The sequence below is a fragment of the Drosophila albomicans genome, chromosome 2R, assembly GCF_009650485.2.
Source record: "Drosophila albomicans strain 15112-1751.03 chromosome 2R, ASM965048v2, whole genome shotgun sequence".
NCBI classification, from domain to species: Eukaryota; Metazoa; Arthropoda; class Insecta; order Diptera; family Drosophilidae; genus Drosophila; species Drosophila albomicans.
In genome coordinates, this window is record NC_047631.2 from 17226495 (window position 1) to 17243330 (window position 16836).

Genomic DNA, 16836 nt, shown 5'->3' on the forward strand with positions numbered 1-16836 from the left:
TTGTTGTTGTTTATGTTATCGATACTATCGTTAGTTATCAGTACATGGTGACGAGAGAGTGACGCTGACATTTTGGCGCTGGCTGGTTTAAATATTTTTCATAGCGGCTGTTCGGATAAATAAATATTTTTAATATGTGGAGCAACTTTGAGGCTTCAACGGTGGAGGATGAGACAATCTCCAATGCCTTCTCATCGCGCAGCATATTCAAAATTAGCAGCGAGGATGAGGTAAGTGCCGAAATTGAAACAGGACAAAAACAACAACAAAACTGGGAGTACAACTTTTAATTTGCATATTTTAGGTTATTAAGGAACCCACAATTCAGGCATCGGTTCAAAGTGGTAAAATGGTCATATCCATTGACAGAAGTCTGCTCCTACTTGAGGACGAGTTGGTAGCCAAGTGCAGCTTCCTCAGCTTTAGCGCTCACATCGATGCGATCGCCATTTCTAGCAGTGGCAATTTGATTGTTTGTGGTCTCTCCGATGGCGAAGTGCATGGTGTCTATATCAAGGGATTGCTGCTGTTCAGTGTCTGTATACGCATTGAAGATGTCAGCATCTCAGACGGCACGTTTACTAGTATTCAGCAGTTGGGTCAACACTTTTACTTCAGCTGCAAAAATGGCAGCGTTTACTGGTGAGTTGCACCTTTTTTTCTCCATTGTAATTCTGCATTAATACCGATTTTATTCTCATAGTCTGAGCAAGATCAACGAGTCCACTTTGGAGTCGGTGTCCAACATAACACTGGGTGATAGTGAGCAAATGACTGCTCTGTTGGACGATGTCACCATTCAACGCTCGTCCACCGGAAAAGCGATGTCCAATGTGGACACGGCTTTGCTACTGAAGCAGCCACAGCCAACTGCTCCCCACAGTTATGCCGAAAACAACCAGGAGACGGATCAGCGACAGGATTATGATCTTATTGTAACAGGAGCACAAGGTGCCATCAATTTTAAAACTACTTCTAAGGATACAACTCGCAACAACATTCCAAATCAGTATGGCGGCATTAAGGACATCTACAATGTGGATCACTACATGTGAGTTTAGACAAGCTAATTATAGGACAGAAGTGAATTATATGCTTATATTATTATACATTACACTGCCTGATCCGGATTTTAAAGATTTTTGTTAAGAATGTTCCTGTTCTCTCCCCCAAATAGAAACAAAGTTTATTGTGAACGTTACATTTAATCTAGCAATGGTTTCTGCTAATTTTAAAAAATTTGTACACATTTTTAATATTTTCAAAAGTTATACAGTTATTTAAGCACGTATTAATATTTCTTTAAATATGTACCCTATGTATTTCGTAGTTTGATTGTTAAAATAATCTTAAGTCTTATGTCTGTAATTTAGCATTGCACTAACCCAGTCAGGTCACTTGCTGGAGATTTGTCCATTTACACGGACAGTCAACGTTTGTCAGTCCTCTCAAAGCCGTGCTTTGCTCATCGATGATCTGCAGGTCATGGAGTGCAGTGAGGAGAATGTGGAGCTCTTAATACTGACAAAGCCCACTACAGATGGAGAACGTTTCATTCGAATTGTGGAATATCCCTGTAAGACTAAAAGGTATGTCTGTTTGGAAATCAAAATTTAATTGCTGTTCTCATTCCAGCACTAAGATGCAAGAACGAGGTGGAAGTGCCACAGCATGCTTGGCTTGTGCGGCAACCTAAGAGTGCTGTTAATCTTTATTATTTGGCCACGAAAGAGCTAAAAAGTAATGCCATTCCTTCAGAAGTGGAAATGATGATGGTCTCTGAGACTGATCCTAGTGACCGCTTTAAGAAACTTATTGCCAAAGGACGCCTGGAAGAGGCAGAGGTATTTATTCTTTGCTTGTTGTATTTGCAAACAAAATTAATGGAAATAATATTTACTATAGGACTTTGGCAAGCAATTTGAATTGTGTCTGCAACCGATCTTCGAAGCGAGAGCTAAACGAATTCTGCTAGAACTTTGCAATACTAGTGCAAACATTGTGCAAGGCAATGAATTGGATGCCAGGTTTGAAATGTTACTAAAGCTGTTGGCACAAATCGAGAGCAAAGCATTCATTAAGAACAATCGCATGATGAACTTGAGTTCGCGTCACATTTTGGAACGCTATTTAAAAGAAGTCAAAAAGAGATTGGACTTTGAGGTAAGCCATATTTCATTGCATAAAATAAACGGCGTTAAATATCTATGATTTTTAGGAAGATGAAGATCATTTGCTTGAAATAGACGAGCAGCTGCATCGTCTCAAAACAATGGCCATCATAGATCCCTACGAATGCAATAGCGAGTGGCAAAAATTTGTTTACAACACGAATCTGGTGAAAGTGATCAAGGGCATGTTCAACAGCGATATGGCTACCGCTTGCCTCATTTGGCGCCGGCACTCAAGCAACATTTTGCCGCATCTCAATGAGGATGAATTGCGTACACTGCTCGGCTTTATACCCAGCGACACGGAGCCCCTAAATGTAGTGCAGTGGTTGCGCCAATTTGTACCCGCAGTGAGCAATACTCATCCAACAATTATGCCATTTATCACCGACTGGAGCATCGAGCGGACGCGTAAGTTGCAATACAGCGATCATTGGCCGGAAATCGGACTGGAATTCTCTACAAAAATATTAGAAATTTTCGAAGAGATTCAATTTATTTACTCGTTAGTATACAGCTTTTTGAAATATGCTATATAGCAACTAGATTAATTCGTATTTTTATGTTTAAGTGATGTGCGACGGCAACAGGAGCGCAACATTGGCAAACTTCGTGATCTGGATAATGCTCTGCAGGATTTATCAGTATTAAAAAAGCGTTATAAACTCAATTTCACGCTGGACAGTTATATGCAGGACTCTATCGATGCCACAGCGCTGCGCATCTTGCAGCGTGTGCATTTGGACAATTTGCAGAGTCTGGTGCGGGATTTTCTCTATCCGATCTATCAGGAGAAGGGTCGCCAGCCACTGGATGTGATCAAACAGTATATTGCTCAATTAGTGGCCAATCGGCAATCTCTTAGCAATTGGTTAGAGCGTGCTATAGCCTGCATTGAGTTGCTCCACAATGAGGATAGTCGTTTGGAGTGTGCCCTCTCCATATTGCAAAATGCGCCAGTTCCGTGGCCAGAAACATTGGCGCCGCTTATTAAATTGCGTAACTCGACGCATCCACTGAGTATGAAGATCAATGCCGAATATGAGATACAAGTGATTAAGATCATGAAGGTCAAGTATGGCTGGCCAGCGGATAATGCCTCCGACATCAATCTGGAGCTGTTTATGATGCGCATTGTTAAGCTTAATTTACCGGATATGCTAAAGGATATACGCATACTAACCAAAGCGGCGCCAGAGATATCCACCAGCGCCAACTTCAATTGCTGCTATCAAATGTCGCGTCGTGGACAAATCGACATGGCCTACGATTTCTTCAAGTCGCTGAATGATAAAACTAATGCCAAGCAAGGCAACGAAGTTGTGGATATCTTGGCAAACTTACTTGAAATGAGCTCCTGCACAGGCGAAGCAAAAGTACAGGAGCATCTCAATCTGCTGGAGTTTTTCAAATTGCTGCTGCCTAGTGTGGAACCTGTGTATAAACGTCGCTATTTACTAATCAAGCATCGTCTACAACTGCGTCAGAAATTCAATATACAGTTGAATTGCAGCACTGAATTGATATCGCTGCAGAAGCGTTTGGCGCTGTTGGATGAGGGCATTGAGATGATCGTTACACGAGCTCAGGCCTCGATGAATGTGTGCGCCTTGATTGTCAACGAAATAAGCGAGCTATGCACGGCACTTGATATTGAAAAAGTGCACGGACTTTTGCGGATAAGTCAATGTATTGGCTGCTTACCCTTGACCTGTGCATTAGCTTATTATGTCATCGAATCCATATCCTGTGTGCCGACAAATAAAACGGACTTTATCAACTTTGGCATTGAGTTGCTAGTGCAGCAAATGAACGACGGCAAGAGTCAGAATCATGGTGAGAGCTCCAACTTAAAACATTTTCACTGTAGCAGATTAATATTTAAATTTGTAATTTAATAGATACGCATTCATCGCTGCAGTTGTTGTCGGAGAACGATCCATTGTGCTTTCCACTGGTCTACGAGCTGCTGACCGAAGCATTGCTGCATGAGCGCAGCAATCAATGCGATCTCACGGAGCTCATTAAATATGTACGCGTCGCTGTTATACACTATCCGCTCGATGCAGTCGAAGCTCATTATGCCGGCAAGGAGCAAGCCGTCAATGAGCAAATATGTCGAGCATTGGATGGTGTACCAATTGCTCTTGGCGAAACCACGCTCAACTTTTCCACTGCGGTGAATAATTCCATCGATATAAAACCTAGTATAGAGCCATCCTCCAAGAAACGCTACTCGGTCTCCATGTTCGACGAAGTTGATGTGCGGCCACAGGAAAAACCACAATTAAAAGTAAATTGCATATTTCATTTATTATGAAATTCTATATAAAAAATTTTGTGGATATTTATAGAAACGCCTTAGCGGCAGTCTGCCTATTGTTAAGTTCCTGGCACGCACTCTGCTGCTCATGATTCTGGAGACGGAGCCAAAGAATTCGCTGTTGCTGCAAATGCAAATGTCGCTGCCGAATAATGTGAAGCATGACATCGATGGAGCTCGCTCTGATTTCTTTTTGTCATTGGAGCACCTAACCAAGGCCAAGGAGCATGATGTGTGGTACATTATGTCGCAGTATTTGCTAGAATATCAGAAGCACAATCGCAGCAAAAAGATCATCAACGAGGGATTCATTACGATTCAGTTGCGTCGCATTCTACGCAATGCCATGAACAACAAAGATGCCAACCTAATTGGTAAAATATATTTAACTAAAACTATATGTTTTGTATATAATTTCTTTCCTCATTTTTAGAGCTTTTTACCATGCTGGTGGCGGATACTGAATCGCGTGCATTGCTTGAAAAGCTGTCCTCGGAACTGAAAACTGATCAGCAAATGATTACATTTCTTACACTTTCCGCTATGTACAATGAACACATTGATGAAATGGATATTGTGCAAAATTTGCGCGCCACGTAAGCTTAGCTATGCTTTAGTTTATTATAATTGAAATTAACATTTGCCACTTTTTAGGCGTAATAAGTTGTACTATTACTTGGAATTCTGTCAACAAGATCCCAGCATTCGCGGCAAATTCAATCCAGAGATGGACAACATTGAGCATTTGCTGAATGAATTCCATAATAAGCGACTTAATGTTCATTTGCTAGAACGGATGAGCGCCAGCTTCAAATTGGACTTTCAGCGCATGCTCATTACACAAATCCTCAGCATACTGCGTGCTCAAGAGCTGCGCTATGAGATCAAACGCGACTCGTTCGGCGATGAGGAGTTGGTTGTGCTGAACAGTGTGCGTGAAATGCGCGAAATGTGTCAGCCATATATCAATCAGATCCAGAACGTTAAGCTCTTCACCTCGAAACTAAACGAACTAATTGAAGAGATCAATATATACTTTTATGAGATGTATTTGTGTGTCATTGAGATACTCATGTTCTTTGATGCAGCGCCCAAACAGATGGAAATCTGGATTAATATATTGCACTTTTTGCGTCATAAAATGGTCACACGACGCTGCTGTCGCGCAGGACAACAGGAGACAGACATATGGATGCAGACGCAGAAGGACAATGGTGTCTTGCCCAAGATCGCACGCTATCGATTGCCCTTTAAGCCACTCGTGGAGCATCCACTGCGCGACATTTTATGCAGAGAACTGAATGTGGATAATTGCCAGAGTTGGTTCCCCTTAATACTCATGTACAATGCTCTCAAGGATTCTAGCACACCACAGAGCTGTGACTACTACATCACGGCGGCAATTACCAATTCTATAGCCGAGTACAAGTCAAAGAACGATTCAGAAAGCTGGAGCCTGCATCCCACAAATAATGCATTCCTTAAATCGGTTAGCCTTAAGAATATTAATATTTTACAATCTGTGTTTATATCGATTGTCTTATTGCAGATTCTACGATTGGTGAAGCATGTCCAAAGTCCCAGCAATGTTATCTTCGTTTTGTATTATGTAGCGAGTTATGCTCGCGATGGAGCTGATCAGGTGGAAGCCTTCTACGAAGGTTGGAAATATGTGAAAGCCAATCAAGAAGTGCTTGATAAAGATCCCAAATGTCAAGAGCAATTGGCTAAGATTAAGCGCATGTATCCAATACATAAGACGCAACATTTGTTGCACGTTTACGGACTGAGTGAAGAGAAACTAATGCGATTGGTTGAGAATCCCACAGAACTTATTCACAGTCTCTATCATCACGAGCTAATACTCAAGTCCAGCAAGGTGGACATCAATGCACTGGTTAAAGAGATTTGTGCGCTGCATGATCTTAGTCTGGATGCTATACAATTTAAGCTGCTACAGAAGTGGCTCTCGGTCACAATGGAGCCAGCCGATGGGACCATTATGGAGGAAACTTTTCTTGAGGATCAGAATTGGCCGGAGAACGGCAATTGCAATGGCGATGAGACTGGTACTGCTAGCGAGAATGTTGTACGTGCATTTTACATACTCAGCAGCTGGCCGAAGTCGGAAGCTGTGCAGTTCCTAGTGGGTCTAATCTTCAAGGGAGGGTGAGTTTAAACACATAGAATATTAATCTTTATCTTAAATACTTTCGTATTTAGATCCATGAACACCTCGCAACAGCTGCAGATGTACGAATGTTATTCCAAGCTCAACGACGGCAGCACTTCGTTTAGCAATACGCTCAGCCAGCGTCAGTTCATCACCATCAAATGTGTCCACGAATTGAAAGCTCTTGGCTACAACTCGAACATTGAGAAGTTTGCGGATGAGAATTGCGACAAGATCAGTATTATTAAAATGGTCTGGCAGCGCAATGCACAGAATCCGCTGTCACTGGAAGTCATGGCCAACATTTGCCTAGGATTCGACATACATTTGCCCAAAATTTGGAATGGCATCATTAAGCGCATGGTCATGTTTAATATGGTGCGTGAGCTCAACGCATTGGTCGATGTGCTAAGCTGTCGTCCAGAGCTGCTGCATCTCGATGGTCTGGCACAAGCCTGGAACTGTGTGCTATGCCATCCGCTGAAGAACGCGCTGCCGACAAGATCGTGTGCACAGGAGGAACGCCTGCAGAAGACGTTGATTCGCCTGCAGGGTTGTCCGGTAGTGCATGCCCTAAACCTGCTGCAATTTGCCGAGCTCTGTGTGCTCGTGCGTCGCCCACACATGGCCGCCATAGTGCTGATCTTTTGCCAAAACGATGAGCAACGCGCAAAGATTGTCAAGGTAAATTACAATCGGAACCAAGAATTTATATGACACACTAACATATTTCTTTGACACAGCTTATCAGATCACGTCATGTGGATAATCTGCGTCAGGATATTCTTGATCTGGAGGATGCCGGCCTGCTGCCAATGGTGCTTAACTTTGCGCTCAAGGAATTGCAACTCTAGAGTGTAGAACAACATTTTTTTAGTACTTTTAAAATTTGTTTACTTGAAATACATATGAACTTTAGTTCCACAGATGGTCAAACACGTTTTCCATCAGACACTGGTAAACCATGAAGGTGACAGCCACGTCGATTCCCACACGCAGCATCTGGATAGTCGAAGTCATGAAAAATTTTCCAGGTCCAAAGACTTGTAATTCCGTGGCAGCATTATCCAATACCTTCTTATACTTTTGCGACTTGGCAGCCTGAATTCGTTTCTGAATCCATTTCATTGGGATGTGACCCAGTACATTAGCAGCGCCAGATATGACACCAAAGATGGCCAGCAATGGCATGGGTACCAGCGAGTTTTCATCGTCGCCCATGTACATTTCTTTTTGAGTGATCATCAGAAAGAAGCGAATAGCCTGGTTGGTGCCCTGTCTCAATACTGTGATCGACACTCCCCTATAAATGCCACGAATACCTAACACAACACATAATTAGCTTAATCGAAATGCAACCACAAAAATTGAAGCTACCTTCCCGTCTTAAGATGTGAGTCACGCCATGAAGCATACCATGATAACGTGGACGAGGTAGATGCATATCGTTAATAAGCTTCAATCGAATGGTTCTCAAAGGAGTTACGGCTACCACAGCCTCTGTGACGCCCGCCAATAAACCAGATATAAATACATTCAACATGGAAATTTGGCCATTCTCATCATGGAGTTCATCGCAAAAGAATTCATAGGCCCCAAATCTATTTGATGAAGTTGACTTTATATTATATTTCAACAAACTATTCTTACCTTGAAGCGACTGTTGCAATGCCGGACACCAGCATGATACCGACACCACGATAAAGCCCAAGGACTCCATGTCGTCGGATAGTTTTCTTTACACAATCGAGGGTCCCAGCATATTTCTTATGTTCGGGATCGTCTTGCAGTCGGTGCTTTATAAAATAGGTCGGATACTTTAGAAGTGCTTCTAAACCGCCAGCGATACCTCCAGCAATTGCCCCCTTTGCAACTAAGTGTTCTCCTGTATGATTTCCTGTGAAGCCTTGCCTGGGCTCTTGTTTTTTTTGTTCTGAGGGCGCCATCTTGAACTACGATTTGTTTTACATATCGATGCACTTAAAATCGCAAAGTATGTAACATAATTTTATAATTCTTCATTTAATTAAAATCGTTTCTATACTTAATTCAAATATAAACTAACTAACTGACAGCGTTTTCAGACACACATTTAATTCCCTTATTTTCGTCATGCCTTTTTTTTTTGTTAATGAAACCTTAATTTAATAATTAATCAGATCTGTAAATTTGTTAGTTAAGGCATTCCCATTTAAATTAAATGTGGTTTAACAGTTAGCACCTGTATGACGTCACTTGTAGCGATAAGTGCACATTGAAGCAAAATCGGCAAACGAATATAAAACTTGTTTACATAAAAATTAGTTTGAACGCACTGTGTTGAGCCAAGTATGGAAATAGAGTTGTGCTATTTCCGCAAAACTTCAGCATTAACAAATAATTTAAAAAATCGAAATGAATATATATTTTTTTCAACTTAAAATACAGCAAATTTAATTGACATGGTATTAATTTTTTTGTTTGAATGAAATTATTTATGTTGACTGCTCAAAAATGTACCTTATGTTTCACTGTTTTTTTTTTAAGATTTATAAAGTTAATCTAAAAAAAAAAAAATGCGTATATAATGTTACTCACTTAAGAAATATAATATAAACATACAGTTTATCGAAACTACCACATAATTTTTTTTTTTAAGTAGTATGTCACTGCTGTTCATTTCGTGCCTTTTTGTGCAACTTCAGTCCACTATGCGTAGAATCAGCTGTTTGTGCATATTTATATTCAATGCGAAACAGTCCGCTGAGTGAGTCGCCTGAAAGAAACTAAAAGAAAATAACACAAATTGTGAAAAAATTATATTCGAGAAATGTTGCGTGCATTGAAAGGAGCACAGAAATGTTTGTGCCTGGCGAACAAATCATTTAATCTGGTGCAAACTAAACTACGACTAAATGATGCTCCAACCTTGGCAGCATCGATGGCTGTGTGAGTGCAAAAAACATATTTAAAATTGCGAAAACAATACAATAATAGTTATTTAATTTTGTAGTCGCCACTATTCGCCACCCACGCATATAAAGCAATCAGCGGTGCCCAACGAATCCGGCACCATGGCAGAGGGTAAGCAATCTCAGATCTCAAATTGATTAGAAGCTGTGAATTCATTTGGCATTTTTTCATTGCAGTAAAGCTAGAGATGATGAAGCGTCTGGGCCTGGAGCACGGCTATCAGCCGCTGCCCAAGTCGCGGGAACATTTGTTGAAGTATCAACCAAAGCTGGAGGATTTGCCAACGCGTGCCATGCAGGATTCCTTCACATCAGCCATCATTCCGCTGAGTACAGATCCTGTGCTACAGGACAAGTATGTGACCTACTTGGGCAATGTGCGCATGGGTCGTTTGCTGGAGGACATGGACATGTTTGCGGGTGCGTTTAAGTATAGCTCTATGCACGCTATCTAAAGGGTAAAAGGATTATAATGTTTAGCTGCCAACAGCAATTAAATGAAACAGCCAGAAAGAAGCATCTCGCTTCCAAAAAGCCATATAGACATGTTTGCAGATTATAAGAGATACATGATACACTTGTTATAATTACCCTCAAATCAAGTTTCATTTGCGAATTTGGCATACGCATTTATGACAATAATATAATCGATGAATTCTGAGAATTTGGGAACGATCGTATAGTAAATTGGTATACATATAAAAATTTATTTAACATGATAAACATACATGAACAAATCTACACTTAATAGATCTCCTAATTATAATTTTGATATTTGTCTTAACCGAGCAAATCTATTGCAATATTACTGTTATAAATTCTTTAATAGTAAGTTAATTAATGTTTCTAAAGATGTTAACAGTGCAAAGTCGATAGTTTGAATATTGTATTCTCCAAATCGTTTAGCTAAATTACTTTTCTTACTTCTTGCAGCTTGGTGTTGCCACAAGCATGTGGTAGTGCCTCAGCTGCCCGCAGATGTGCACTTGCCCTACACCTTTGTGACCATACTCGTGGATCGCATCGACTTCACCAATACGCTGGCATCGGGCACCGAGGATATTCGCCTCTCCGGCCATGTGTCTTGGGTGGGAACCAGTTCCATGGAGGTGGTTGTTTGGCTGGAACAAAAGCAAAACGGCAAATACCAGAAACTAACGCGTGCACTCTTCCTGATGGCAGCTCGCAATGCAACCAATACGGCAGCTTCGCCCGTTAATCAAATTCAGCCAGCCAACGAGGAGGAGAAAGTGATTTTGGATGGTGGCAAAAGTCGCAAACGGATGCGCCAATTGCTGTGCGCTCAGTCCATCTTCAAAGTGGAACCCAATGATCCAGAGCAAACGCTCATGTATGAGCTGTATAAACGCACTACGCCCAGCGACACCATGGAGCTGAACAAACGCATCTTGCCGCCCAACTGTCGCTGGATGTCGGATTCGTATCAGATGAGCACGATTCCCTCGTTCCCAGAGAATCGCAATCATCACAATCGTGTCTTTGGCGGCTTCCTAATGCGCACTGCCCTCGAGATTAGCTGGGCAGCTGCTGTGCTCTACTGCAAGACACGTCCCAAGCTGGAGCACATTGCTGATATTAGCTTCGAGAAGCCGGTGAGCGTCGATTCGTTCATCAAGATGACTGCCTATGTGGTCTACACCAAGCTCAACTATGTGCAGATCATGACAGTGGCCGAGGTGTTGGATCCGCACTCTGGCAACCAGGTGACCACCAATACCTTCTATTACACCTTTGCGGCACCGGACACTGTCACTGAGGTGTTGCCACGCTCCTATCACGAGACCATGTGGTACATTCAAGGACGTCGCAAGTTCGAATACAGCATGGGCTTGAAATCGAATTAAGGTTGCTGTTTGCTTAACCAGAATGATAATTATTATATTTGTGTGGCTATGATAGAAGATGCTCCCCGTAAAGTTGCCTCTAGTCAAGTACTCCAAGTCCATTTAACAAATACTCCCAAAAGTTGACCCAGTTACCAGTTTACTAGTGTATATTATTCATTTTTTGAGAGGTTAATTTATGTTATTTTTCAGTTAACGAAAACACGGCTAACCTCCAACAGAATTATCCGTATCCTATTTGTTTTTAATGCACTTTGGCTTTGTCCATAGGGAATATCATGCAACTGTCTATAGCAAAAATCTAAAGATTATTATATTTATTAAATTATTCCAGCTAAACTTTGTAATTAGCATTCTTTAATTGTTTTCAAAGCTATATTCCATAAATAAAGGGTCACTTCAATCTAATAGAATACTTAAATATTGTCAAGCAATAATTATAAACAATTTTAAACTTACAGAAAATAAAGAACTTATCATTATTCCGAAAAAAAATAGTGTTCCATATAGGCAAGTCTCACTGTATATGTACATTAACCTTGTTCACAGTTCTTCGTTGTAATAAAATAATAAAAATAAATAAACAAACGCGCATATTATTTGTTGTAATTGTCTGGCAAGCGAGAGATGTTAATAGATTAGAGAACCTTTGCCAAAATGATCGCAATTATCTCTGATTTGAAAAAAGCTTACGGAGGCGAGAAAACTTTTGTTGAGTGCTCACTGCAAATGTTTTCAATTTTATTTCCTGCCATACTTTTTTTTTTTGGTTTTTTTCCCCCCACATCAGATGAGTATTTTCTTTGGATACGTTCAAAATGCAGCGGATGCGATGCCTAATTAGTTTACGGCGGCAACTGCCGCTTTTGGCCAGGTAAGAAAACTTATTTCAGTGTCGTTTTTTATTACGTATACGTAAAGTAGGCTGTTGCCGAGCTCTGGAGTGAGATGTTATGAAACTGGAGAGTACCTCAAAACGCAGTCGGATCATTATTCGGGCACAATGGCAGAAGGTGGGCTAATTATTTCAAATCTGTTCATTAGTTAGAGAGTTTTATTCCGCCTGTAGTTGGAGCCAAGATACGGGAGAGAACGGGCGTGGAGAGGGGTTATCATGTGGTGCCCAAGTCACGGAAACATTTGCTGGAGCATCATCCCAAAAAGGAGCAATTGCCGGCACGCAGCATGCAGGATTCCTACACGCACGCCATATTGCCGCTCAGCGTGGATGAAATGGCCAGAGAAAGATACATCAATCACTTGGGACGCGTGCGCATGGGACGCCTCATGGAGGAACTGGACATGTTTGCAGGTGATTATAGTAGGGACTTTGAAGGATTTTATCACATTTAATTTAATTCAAAACAAAAAAAAAAAAGGTAAAAACTATTTTATAATTTTTTTAATGGAAAAGTAAAAGTAAAATTTAAATTTGTATTTCAAAGCTAGACACAAAGACTTATTTAATTTTCTATGATAAAAATACAAAAAAGCTAATATTTCTAATTTAAAAAAAATATATGAAAAAAATGATGATTAAAAATATTCCATTATTTTTGGGCTTACGTCAAAAAATAGGAATGGGATATAGAAATGGATACTTTTCTTACCAAAAAAGAAAAACAATAATAGTTTTCTCATTATTATAAGAAATACAGATTTAATTCTCTTTCATTTCCAGTTTGGCTTTGTCATCGTCACATCAATATTCCGGATCTGCCCAAGGATGTGCCATTACCGTACACTTTTGTCACGCTCCTCGTCGATCGCATCGACTTCTCCGACATTGAAAATATCCAAGTGAACAAGGATATCGAAGTAAGCGGCTTTATATCGTGGGTGGGCAATACCTCCATGGAGGCAACGATCTATACCCGACAGCTATTGAATGACAAGTATTTGAATGTGACCAAGGCGGTGTTTTTGATGGTGGCACGCAATGCCATCAATTCAGCATCAGCGCCCGTTAATCCTCTCAAGCCAGCCGATGCCGTGGAGCAAAAGTGCTGGGAGGAGTCCGATGAGCGGCAAAGAAAACGCAAAGCCACCGAATCCCAAGGCGTGCTGGTGTGGCCACCACAACAACACGAGCAGGCCATCATGTATAATCTACTGCAGCGTACGACGCCCAAGGATAGCTTTGATTTGAATCGACGTGCTCTGCCACCAAAATGCAATTGGATGGAGGACAGCCAGCGATCTACTATGATGAATCCGTTTCCAGAGAATCGCAATGCACACAACACCATCTTTGGCGGTTTCCTAATGCGTCAGGCCATCGAGATTAGCTTCATCACGGCCAGCATCTATATGCGGGGTCGCCCCATCTTGATGTGCTTGTCGGACATTAGTTTCTTGCAACCGGTGAAGGTGACAGCGTTTCTGCAGATGACCGCCTATGTGGTGTACACCGATCAGAGCTATATACAGGTGATGACCGTGGCTAAGAATTGGCAGGCGGAGAGTGGCGAACCCACGACCACAAATGTCTTCTATGTCACCTATAAGGCGGACAAGATTGTTGATGAAGTATTGCCACGCACATATCGTGAGATGCTTTGGTATATTCACGGCAGACGCAAACTGATGGCTGCACTGAATCTGCGACCCGATTACCCCATGCCCGAAGAAAAGGAGAAGCAATCAAATACAACGATGACTGCGAAATAAATAAAAACAAAGCATTGCAAGGGTTGTGTGTTTCTTTCATACCTCAGACACAGAGTTCTCCGGTTATTGTAATTTTGTTTTTATTTGTAATCAGCGGGGGCTTGTACAAAGTATTTTAAAAAATCCTTAAAAGTGAAGCGCGCGATGATCTTTCCCTTAGAAGCGCAGACGGTGTGGGTATTGGGAAGAGTGCAGCGCAAACATGTTCTGCAAGTACTTCTTGAAGAACTTGCCCTCGGGATGTGCCTTGATTGCCTTCAGCAGAGCGCTGTCGACTTCCTTCTGGTCCTTCTTGCGCTGCTCGTTGGGCACAAAACGCTCCTTCTTGGCAGCAAAGATGTCGGCCTCACCAGACTTCTTCTCCTTCTTGGCCTTCAGGCGACGGAAGTAGGCATCATTCAGATGCTCGGGCACCTGGAATGCACCCAAATCCACACGCGACGATGTGCCGATAACGTAACGCTGCGACACGCGACGCAGTGGGCACGAGTTCAAGGCGAATGGACCAGTGACCAGCAGCAGGCCAGAGCTCAGAGTCTTCAGCAGCACAACGCGCTTGCCCTGATGACGACCAGCCAACAGAATGAGGACAGTGCCGGGCTTCAGGTTGCGGCGCGTGGTGCGCTTGTGCTCGCTGAAGTTGGCCTTGGATGGGCGCTTCTTCACGAAGGTCTTGGTTGGATAGTTGGCCTTAGGTTTGCGCAGATAGACGGTACGCTCACCACCGTTCTTGGGGCCACCGATCTTCTTCACCTTCTTGATTGGCACCTTCTCCTTCTGCACAACTGGTGACTTCTTGTCCTTAAGGCGGTACAGCGCGCGGCGCTTGTACATCTGTATATCGAATTGGAAAAGCAAAGCAGAAATCAGCAAGATGCCCATACATACACCACACACACAAACACAGCACGTTGTTCAAAGGCAGCGGCGTCGCAACCACATTTGCCCTATCACTTCACATGTTGATTTTTGAATGTGTTTTTTCGAGTTTTTACCTGGGCTTTGGAGTAACGCAAGACACCGCCCTTCAGGTACGAATTGAGGGGGTGCTTCTTGCCCTTTTTGGCCGATTTGGCGACCTTTTTAGCTTTTTCGACGGGTGCCATTGTGAGAAACACGTGTACACAGCACAAAAATTATTTAGAAAAGGAAGGTTATGTGTCACGGAGTTGCCAACACTTGGCAAAAACACAGCACGTCTGTTATCGATATATTTATTTGCAGCTCTGGCGTTTCGTATTTATCAACACTGAATTATGCAGCATTGCTGTGCTTTTGTATCGATAACAAATCGATATATGTGCTACAATTAATTATCTACAAGTAATTATCGTGATCGACGAAATAAGATTTCAAAAAGTTTGTCAACCACCAATTTAAAACTTTCCGTAATTAAAAAATGAACACCAGTGTTTTTACCATTTAATAATACTTTTTTCCATTTATTGGTTTTAATGTGTATACAATGAATTAAATCACGATTTTTTGTTGTTCTTCCTTATGTTCTTTTACAGCTCTCTCTCTCTCTCTATCCGTTTTTACACATTTCGTCAGTTTCTTACTTAAATTGTTCATTTGCTTTTGCCACAAACCGCAATGAATGTAAATATAATTGAAAATAAATAAAATGAATGATAGATAATTTACAAAATGAGTAAATATTCAAATGAGTTTCAATTTGAAATCAAAACTTTAAACCGTTTTTCTCGAGCAATCACATCCTATGTCCAATATTTCATAGTCAATTAATGTTGTAAATGTTTGCTTGCAATGCGTTAAAACATACAAATTTAGCTCAAGTCTAAAATACAATTTTGTTTTGTTTTTGGAAAACTAAAAACTAAATTAATGCCTAAAATTTAGTACATGGGTTTTTAATTTTTTTTGTACTAGCAAACCATCAAATAATTGTACATTAATGGGAGATTTTTGTTTTGTTTTTGTTTTTTGTATGATTTGTATGAATGATAGTTTTTTCGTTTTTTTGTTACTTTAAAATGATTCGTCTCTCTTGCAAATATTTTACTAACTCCGCGCTAAATACATGTAAAATTTGCTAGTTTTTTAAAATACATACAATTAATTCAATCAAAATATCCGACTGCTCTCAGCAGAGAGTTGACGGCATTTTTTGTTTGTTTTGCATTTGTAGAATGGTTGATTCTTATGTCTAAACTTTTGTTAGTTTGTTTTTGTTGTTGTTGTTGTCTCTTTTCTTATTTGTCACTTTGCCATTATTTAAAGTTAGACTAAGATTAAAAATTGTTTTGCAGCCTGGCAATGAACACACAGTTTTCTCTGTCTCGCTTAAATCTTAAAATAGTAATTCGCCTTTTACATTACTCGGGCATTTGTTTTTAAATTGTGTACATTTGTTTGTTAGCTTAAAAAAAAACATGAGTATTGCCATGGTTGTTTGAAATTGGGAATGAAAACTATTGCACATTCATTAAAGTCATAATGTGTGTCACATAATGCATGAATTATAGTTTTTGAAAATTGCAATACATCAAATACTTGTATGTTTTATTTACATTTGTTTTTTATTCTGGTGTGCAGAGTGCGGAAAATGTCGCATTTTTTTCGACTTTGAAAATTTTTTTGTTTTCTTTTTTTTTTTGGTAAGAATGTACTCACATTATTAATTGGTCAAGACGTTGGAGTTGTGGCGGGAGGCGATCAT

The 16836-nt window shown here is 40.8% G+C and overlaps 5 protein-coding genes across 7 annotated transcripts; 3 read left to right on the plus strand and 2 right to left on the minus strand.

The window, feature by feature from the left end:
• The first annotated feature begins 29 nt into the window (after positions 1 to 29).
• On the plus strand, positions 30 to 8237 carry LOC127566142 (uncharacterized). 2 transcript variants are annotated; one of them, XM_052007794.1, is made up of 16 exons: positions 30 to 230; positions 305 to 642; positions 704 to 1051; positions 1374 to 1576; positions 1636 to 1844; positions 1906 to 2163; positions 2219 to 2676; positions 2743 to 4007; positions 4073 to 4464; positions 4526 to 4868; positions 4928 to 5090; positions 5149 to 5983; positions 6044 to 6663; positions 6718 to 7351; positions 7411 to 7524; positions 7587 to 8237. In XM_052007794.1, exons 1-15 carry the CDS (start codon positions 135 to 137, stop codon positions 7519 to 7521), a joined length of 6273 nt encoding a protein of 2090 aa, XP_051863754.1. In that variant the 5' UTR covers positions 30 to 134; the 3' UTR covers positions 7522 to 7524; positions 7587 to 8237. The 2 variants fall into 2 exon arrangements, with proteins under 2 accessions (XP_051863754.1, XP_051863753.1); XM_052007793.1 differs by having other exon boundaries at positions 7411 to 8237.
• On the minus strand, positions 7521 to 8699 carry LOC127566145 (tricarboxylate transport protein B, mitochondrial-like). The gene is made up of 3 exons (XM_052007797.1): positions 8318 to 8699; positions 8045 to 8268; positions 7521 to 7989 (listed from the first exon to the last, which is right to left on the minus strand). Exons 1-3 carry the CDS (start codon positions 8611 to 8613, stop codon positions 7583 to 7585), a joined length of 927 nt encoding a protein of 308 aa, XP_051863757.1. The 5' UTR covers positions 8614 to 8699; the 3' UTR covers positions 7521 to 7582.
• A 685-nt stretch (positions 8700 to 9384) lies between these two features.
• Positions 9385 to 11655, plus strand: LOC127565992 (acyl-coenzyme A thioesterase 9, mitochondrial-like). Its single transcript, XM_052007204.1, has 4 exons — positions 9385 to 9595; positions 9660 to 9730; positions 9796 to 10038; positions 10552 to 11655. The coding sequence occupies exons 1-4, from the start codon at positions 9477 to 9479 to the stop codon at positions 11481 to 11483; spliced, it is 1365 nt and encodes a 454-aa protein (XP_051863164.1). The 5' UTR covers positions 9385 to 9476; the 3' UTR covers positions 11484 to 11655.
• Positions 11656 to 12206: 551 nt separating this feature from the next.
• Positions 12207 to 14454, plus strand: LOC127566050 (acyl-coenzyme A thioesterase 9, mitochondrial). 2 transcript variants are annotated; one of them, XM_052007508.1, is made up of 4 exons: positions 12207 to 12357; positions 12408 to 12496; positions 12553 to 12795; positions 13165 to 14454. In XM_052007508.1, the coding sequence occupies exons 1-4, from the start codon at positions 12302 to 12304 to the stop codon at positions 14151 to 14153; spliced, it is 1377 nt and encodes a 458-aa protein (XP_051863468.1). In that variant the 5' UTR covers positions 12207 to 12301; the 3' UTR covers positions 14154 to 14454. The 2 variants fall into 2 exon arrangements, with proteins under 2 accessions (XP_051863468.1, XP_051863467.1); XM_052007507.1 differs by having other exon boundaries at positions 12229 to 12357; positions 12405 to 12496.
• LOC127566051 (60S ribosomal protein L6) lies at positions 14177 to 15316 on the minus strand. Its single transcript, XM_052007509.1, has 2 exons — positions 15149 to 15316; positions 14177 to 14987 (listed from the first exon to the last, which is right to left on the minus strand). Exons 1-2 carry the CDS (start codon positions 15257 to 15259, stop codon positions 14310 to 14312), a joined length of 789 nt encoding a protein of 262 aa, XP_051863469.1. The 5' UTR covers positions 15260 to 15316; the 3' UTR covers positions 14177 to 14309.
• Between the last annotated feature and the right edge of the window lie 1520 nt (positions 15317 to 16836).

Coding starts and splice junctions, on each gene's coding strand:
- LOC127566145 (XM_052007797.1), bottom strand. CDS start 8,613: ATGGCGCCCTCAGAACAAAAAAAACAAGAGCCCAGGCAAGGCTTCACA. Junction 8,269..8,317: donor ATTGCAACAGTCGCTTCAAG/GTAAGAATAGTT, acceptor TTCATCAAATAG/ATTTGGGGCCTATGAATTCT. Junction 7,990..8,044: donor TCACATCTTAAGACGGGAAG/GTAGCTTCAATT, acceptor GTGTTGTGTTAG/GTATTCGTGGCATTTATAGG.
- LOC127566050 (XM_052007507.1), top strand. CDS start 12,302: ATGCAGCGGATGCGATGCCTAATTAGTTTACGGCGGCAACTGCCGCTT. Junction 12,358..12,404: donor CAACTGCCGCTTTTGGCCAG/GTAAGAAAACTT, acceptor GTATACGTAAAG/TAGGCTGTTGCCGAGCTCTG. Junction 12,796..13,164: donor GGAACTGGACATGTTTGCAG/GTGATTATAGTA, acceptor TTTCATTTCCAG/TTTGGCTTTGTCATCGTCAC.
- LOC127566142 (XM_052007793.1), top strand. CDS start 135: ATGTGGAGCAACTTTGAGGCTTCAACGGTGGAGGATGAGACAATCTCC. Junction 4,008..4,072: donor CGGCAAGAGTCAGAATCATG/GTGAGAGCTCCA, acceptor GTAATTTAATAG/ATACGCATTCATCGCTGCAG. Junction 5,091..5,148: donor GTGCAAAATTTGCGCGCCAC/GTAAGCTTAGCT, acceptor GCCACTTTTTAG/GCGTAATAAGTTGTACTATT.
- LOC127566051 (XM_052007509.1), bottom strand. CDS start 15,259: ATGGCACCCGTCGAAAAAGCTAAAAAGGTCGCCAAATCGGCCAAAAAG. Junction 14,988..15,148: donor TGCGTTACTCCAAAGCCCAG/GTAAAAACTCGA, acceptor TTCGATATACAG/ATGTACAAGCGCCGCGCGCT.
- LOC127565992 (XM_052007204.1), top strand. CDS start 9,477: ATGTTGCGTGCATTGAAAGGAGCACAGAAATGTTTGTGCCTGGCGAAC. Junction 9,596..9,659: donor TTGGCAGCATCGATGGCTGT/GTGAGTGCAAAA, acceptor TTAATTTTGTAG/TCGCCACTATTCGCCACCCA. Junction 9,731..9,795: donor ATCCGGCACCATGGCAGAGG/GTAAGCAATCTC, acceptor TTTTCATTGCAG/TAAAGCTAGAGATGATGAAG.